Genomic DNA, 6,239 nt, shown 5'->3' with positions numbered 1-6,239 from the left:
TGTCATTGTCCAGAATGGTGCCCTATAAAACCAGCTGTTATCAAAGAATCCAAAGCCCTGCTTGTAGCACCAGTCTCGAAGCCAATCGTTTATGAACTGAATCTTCCCATTCCTTCCCACATCATCAGTGGAAGATGGAAGGAGTGAGGAGAAGATCACTTGAGCCCCAGACTCTTTCACCATCCGCCCCAAGGCCCTGTAGTCTTTCTTCATCCCCCTCAGACTGCGGGAAGCAGCTTCCTCCCCACCTGTCTGGAAGACCAGCATCGGGTAGTAGTCTGTTGGGTGCACCAGGTTGGGAAGTGCCCTGGTGATATCCCTGATCCGGGCTCCAGGCAGACTACACACTTCCCTATGATGAGGGTCAACTCTGCATATCGGGCCCTCTGTTCCTCTCAGATGGGAATCTCCTACTACAATGACCCTTCTTTCTTTCTTATCAGAGGCAGTCTTGAGGTGCAAAATTGACCGCCTTTTCCTACATGGCCTTGCAGGCTGGCCTTGCACCACATCCTCACCCACCTCTCCTTCAAGATCCAGGGCCTCAAACCTATTATGGAGGGACACCTGGGGAAGCAGGGCAGGAAGGGGGGAGGGTTTCCCACGACGCCGAACTGGAAGTAGGAGAACTTGATTCTCAGGTCAGGGGAACAAATTGTGATTGCACGCTGTAATTTCCTCTCTTTATACAAGAGAGAGAGATTTGTCTAATTACTGTAAGCTTATGCCGTGTTACTGTTTTAGCATATTGTTACTTTATAGTAATTTCAGCAGAACAAGGAAGCAATAAGTTAGTCTTGTGAAGTAGACAGTGCACTTGCAAGCTTTAGGTTTCCATTCAATAGCATGGTCCCACAGCTCTTTGCTTTATTTTGGGTGCTTATTCCTTGCCGTGTGGTACCACTTGTCTATCAGTTGCAGAGCATGGCTGCGAAAATTCCACCCCTGGAAATTCTCAAACTTAACTGGACAAAGCCTTAATTTTGAAGTTGTCTCAGGTTTAAGTTGGATTTGGTCGAAATGATCTCCAAAGCTTCCTGCCAGCTTGCCTCATTCTGTGTCAGAAACAGCATGACACTTGCTTTGCCTCTGTAGGTCAGCTTAAAATAACACTTCTGGTTAGAGTTTGAACTGCTGTTTCTGCTCGTGTACAGTCATGAATGCATCAGCGTATAGTGAAGTCTGACATAAACTGTCTTTTAGAGGAATCCTGTCCCTGTAGGTGTGTGTGAGATCACACTTTTCTCTTCTTTGATGCTGTGATTTTCAGTATGTAAAAGGCAGATCCATTTGTAAATTCAGCTTGCAATCTGATGGACTGGTCAGATATCCAAACATAAGGAAGGAAATTGTTGGGAGCCTATTTTCAAACTTCCATTTCTTTTTTCGGTCAAAACCTGCACTCTGTGATAAAGCAACAGAAGAAACCAATCCATTCACCCAGAAACTGATAACCAGCCCAGAGAGTGAGCTACAGCTTAATTATGCCAAGCACCATCGCACTAAGAGTTCAATACTCCTGCACAAGGAGCTGGATTCCAGGAGTAAAAAGGCCGTGAGGGACTACCTGTATCGTGTAAACGAGGCAACTGCTGTTCTTTATGCCAGGCACGTTCTGGTATCGTTTCGAGCTGGCTGGCCAGATGATGTGGCAATAAATGAGGAAATCCTAGCTCTTAGCGGTCCAGCCCATATGACGTACATACTGGACGTGCTTATGCAGCTAGAGGAAAAGCAGTTATGGGAAAAGGTAAGTGGATTTCACTTGTGCGTTTGATCAAGCCCTGTGCCTACATACCACGAGACTGACAAGCAGGAATACTTGCAATTCCTTTTTTAAACTAAATTGAAACAGCAAAAATCTAAGTTAGTTCTGGAAAAGCAGCTGGAATCTGTCAGTGTCTTCATGTGCTGATTTTGTTAACAGAAAATGGAAAAACTAGCTCCATGGAGACAGCTCAGTTGTGAAAGAGCTATATGGGAAAATAAATCTGATAGAGAAATTGGTCAAATAGGCAGTCCATTTTGAAAGATCTCAGTGTGTATATTGTAATACCTGCTACTCTGCTGATGTGCTGATTCTTACCGTGGTGGAAGTGATCTTGGAATTATAATAGAATGTTGTCATGAAAACGTCAGCTCAATGCTTCAACAGCAGTTGAAGCAAATGAAGTGCTGGCAATCTTCAAAGCAGGAGCTAAAGATAAAACAGAAGGCACTGGTATGCCACCAAACCAATAGTATGCTCTCATCTGGAATACAGCATGTGACTTGGCTCCCTCATCTCGCTTAAAGGAAAATGGAAACGCAGTACAACTGGAAGAAGTCTGGAAAAGAGTGGCAGGGATTATTTTAGCCATAGAATAACTTCAGTAGGAAGAACCAACTTGTTTTCTTCATCCTGGATCTTGGCCCCATTTGGCCTTGAGGGAGAAGGAGGAATGAAAAAGTCTGTTCCTCTTTCTCTGTAGTTTTAAAACAATAAGCAGCATACAAAAGTTAACAGCAGCTATTATTCACTGGCCCTCCCAGTAAGAAAACAAAGGAGTGAAGGCAATAAGTGGCAGGTCCAAAACAAACCAAAAGAACTGGTTCTTGACAGGGTATGTCATTGAAATTGTTGCCACAGGGTGTTTATGTAGTTTCAGAAAACATCAGGATGAACTGATAGAATAACAATATGTTGGGGTGTATTAAATACAGAAACCTTTGTGTTAGGCTATTCTGCAAGTGCATGGAGGCAAAGAAGACATTCAGGAACTGTGCTACATACTGCCTTTGCTTTTAAACTCTTTTTCCCAAGAAATCAATTTTTTTGGCTGATGTGGAAGTGAACGTTTGATCTGAGCTAGTATCACATTTTATAGGAGGAGCTAGAAAAGTGCACATGAAGAGGTGTCATAGGTTACGATAATAAAGGGCCTTGAGCAGCAGGAATCCTAATTCAAAAGCACACCAAAGCTCTGAAAAATCAGAGAAAGTGGAGATTCAGGTTGTTCTTAATTAGCGTTTAGTGTATCCTGATAGGCTAAATGGCATTTGTTTGTATTCTTAAAGACACAGCTCTTGCATCTACTGCTTTCAAACACTGCAGCCAGTGACTGATGGCTTCCTTCTTGTATGTGAAGTTGTACGTTGTGAAAGCTAAAACAGAACATATTTTATTAAAATCAAAACCTGTAAGTAATAGAAGGTAAAGGTGTCTTTAGTATTTAGCTGTTTATCTTCCTTGTTTACAGCTTTAGTTTACTGTTAACTACTCTATGGGTAATCCTTGTTCCTAGCATTTGTGGAAAGAGATGGAGCTAAGAGCTGTCACGTTTTCATTAGATAAGAACCGAAAGATCTGAAACAAAGGGCAGAGTAAAATTTTCTGCACTTATGGAAATAACACTTGTCGACATCATTTGTGATGTCTTGTTTCTTGCTCTTCCAAAATGTTGTGTGGCTAGAAATGACTCCTGTCAGTCATCAGTATATAAGTTTGTAATAGTTTTGATAGCAAATTGTATTTATATGACGTGTTGCTTCTTCCCAGATTCTACAGAAGGTACTGCATGGGTGCAGTGAGAGCATGCCATGGACAATGGCACTGACAGCTTGCCAGCTCATGGAAGAACCCGGAATGGCAGTGCAGATGCGTGAATCTAAACATCCTTCTAACAGCAATACCAATTTTGAGGTAAGTTAGACTTGTAGTGTAGTACAGTGCATTTGCATGGCTGGAAGAGTTCTAAAACATCAAGGTGGCTGGAGCAGAAATGTCAGTGGTCCACGTGTTTACCTGTGGGACTTTGTGCTTGAAGCACCTGGGAAATACCTGTTCAGTGTTGTTTTTGGAAGGGCTGCTGCTGGATGGGTGAGGCTATCTTATCCTGACACAAACGATTCTTATTTTCTTCTCTTGATATTGTTTGAAAGCCTTTTTTAAATACAGTTCAGTAAATAATTGTTGCCTCTGGGCAGTCTTGGGATTTTTAATTTTTCTGCAGCTCTGACTCTTCTGGTTTTTGTTGTTTAAAATGCATAGAAACCTTTAGGTTGTGGCAGTGGAGATCAGTATCAGCAACAATTACCACTTCTAATAAAACCCTAGCAATTAATTTTACATGCTAAACAGCTAACGCAAACAATAGGCCGTGCTTTACATTTGTTAAATTAGCTCCGGATAAAAATGTTAAAGAGGGTTGTTTGGTTTTTGGGGGATTCTTTTTCTCTATGGATATGCTGTAGTATTTGTTGTTTGTACGGTGAAAGTGAAGTAGCTCTTTGGTAATATAGTATTAAAGGATGCCACGACCATGTAGTTATTTCTCAGGATAAAGTTCACATTGCTGGTGCTATCTACCTCTCCATCAAATTTGACTCTCAGTGTAATACAGAAGAGGGCTGTGATGAGTTGCTCATGTCCAGCAGCAGTGATTTCCAGCAGGATTGACTCAGCTTCTGTGCTTCTCCATAGAAGTGGAATGATTTTGAACTTCCAGGTGAATATGCTGCGTTTCAAAGTGCAGATGCGTAGGCTATTGATGGTGTTTTGGACTCTCGAGAGAAGAGTCTACTTATATGTAGATGTTCCCGAGATGGGTGGGAAGAAAAGACAATCCTTTTCTTGTCCCAGCCTGTTTGCTCTGACGTGCTGCTCTTGCATTTGTTTCTTGAAAGTAGGTTTATCTGCTGTTCTGCTGCTTGAGCTTTTTTTTTCCACCCTTTGGTCAAAGCATGCACTCAGTGACTGGAAACAAATTTTGATCTTGATTCTGTTCCAACACAGTCCTTGTTCTGCCCAACATTCACTGACATTGTTCCTGCTTTGTCTTACTTTCCACAGGAAGCGCATTTGAAAAAGCCCAGAAGATAGGCTTATCTCTTCTCTCTGCTACACACGTGCTCAGGTAAGGAGTGTGTGCCCGTGCCTTTATTCCAGTTGTTGCCACAGAGTGCAACTGAAAAAAAATCACTCAGTTGACTGACAGCTTCAGTCTCTGTTCTCTCCTAAGCCTGTTTTTGATAACACCGTAACAAATGCTGGTGAAGCATTTGAAGGATGAGCAAATCTTTGAGTTGTTTTAACCCACTGAGCACCATGACATTGCAGGAAGCTTTTGACTTCAAGTGCTGTCAGTAGCTGGAAATAGGTGTAGGAGCTCTCTTAGCAGAGCAGTTTGGGTGACAAAGTGCAAGTTATTAACAAACGAGTACACTGTAGAAATACTGTGGATTTTTATGACCTTCTTCTGTCCTTTTCCTTCTGTATAGTTGCAGAGGTTTGCTAAGAAACTGAACTTGGAGGCCCATTGTTTTGGAGCAGCCTTGGCTGTGAAACTTAAGTTTCACCTTGTGAAACTTCATTTCCGGACAAGGCTGTCTGGATTAAGGCTCTTGATTCCCTTCAGCAGGCTTAACTGAAACCAGGCATTTGAAGGCTTCTGGGCATTTCATTTGATGGCAGGGCTTTCTCAAAACTCGTAGGAATAGGAGAGAGCAATGAGTCCATTTTGTGATGAAAAGGGGAAGAAGCTGTTAGATTTTTAGGGGTGTTTTAATCGTAAAAAAAATGGTTTTAAAATGTTTCTTCATGAAACTGCAAATTCTGCTTCTTGGTGAAAACTGGCATGCTTGTCCCAGGCTGACAGGATTTTCCATGGAACAGAAGGCAATTCTGTTTTAACCAGATCTAGTATTGCAGAGCATGACAGGTAAGGCCCTGTTTTGTTTAGCATTCCAGCTAACCACCAGTGTTCCCCTCTGAGAAGCTGGAGATGCTACAATGGCAAGAACTTCTTGAATGTTCCAGTTCCTACAGCAAAATGGTCAAACCTTTTGATAGCTCTTCCACTTTTAATCCAAACCACTTATGGGTTTTGTTCCCTAGAGTGAAAGTGTACCATTTAATTCTCTGACCTGTAAAAGCAGTGCAGCTTTGCTTTCAGTGTTGTTTAACCTTTTGTTTAATGGGCTGTGAATTTGGCTGCCTGTGCAAAGGTTCTTTCTTCATAAATCGTAATTGATCCATAACACAATTGGAAAAGGGAAGCTTAACTGTGTCCAGTGTAGAAGTTCTTTAACTCCTCCTTCCATCTAGCTGACAAAAATGTAAGAGCCATTATCCCTGTATCTTTACACAGTGGAAACCATTCCGTGTTTTACTTCACCCTCCAGCTTAATGATAAGTGTTCTGTGCATTTCAGAATTACCAAAAAGCAAAAGATCACATCTCCTGAATGATGATTTCTAGG

At 41.9% G+C, this 6,239-nt stretch overlaps 1 protein-coding gene across 1 annotated transcript; it reads left to right on the top strand.

Annotated features, from left to right (window-relative positions):
- Positions 1-979: 979 nt before the first annotated feature.
- Positions 980-4,492, top strand: LOC130607688 (zinc finger ZZ-type and EF-hand domain-containing protein 1-like). The gene is made up of 3 exons (XM_057425024.1): positions 980-1,750; positions 3,539-3,682; positions 4,319-4,492. The coding sequence occupies exons 1-3, from the start codon at positions 1,694-1,696 to the stop codon at positions 4,436-4,438; spliced, it is 321 nt and encodes a 106-aa protein (XP_057281007.1). The 5' UTR covers positions 980-1,693; the 3' UTR covers positions 4,439-4,492.
- The last annotated feature ends 1,747 nt before the right edge of the window (positions 4,493-6,239 follow it).

Source organism: Pezoporus wallicus, unplaced genomic scaffold (genome assembly GCF_028554395.1).
Source record: "Pezoporus wallicus isolate ANWC-B61680 ecotype Strahan unplaced genomic scaffold, APGP_CSIRO_Pwel_v1 contig_1474, whole genome shotgun sequence".
NCBI lineage: Eukaryota > Metazoa > Chordata > Aves > Psittaciformes > Psittacidae > Pezoporus > Pezoporus wallicus.
Note: the sequence above shows the minus strand (reverse complement) of the source record. Positions and strands in the feature narration are given on the sequence as shown.

Excerpts from the sequence above, each read along its gene's own strand:
- LOC130607688 (XM_057425024.1), top strand. The coding sequence starts at position 1,694 with ATGACGTACATACTGGACGTGCTTATGCAGCTAGAGGAAAAGCAGTTA. Across the intron at positions 1,751-3,538 it reads AAAAGCAGTTATGGGAAAAG|ATTCTACAGAAGGTACTGCA; the intron begins GTAAGTGGATTT and ends GCTTCTTCCCAG. Across the intron at positions 3,683-4,318 it reads ACAGCAATACCAATTTTGAG|GATAAAGTTCACATTGCTGG; the intron begins GTAAGTTAGACT and ends GTTATTTCTCAG.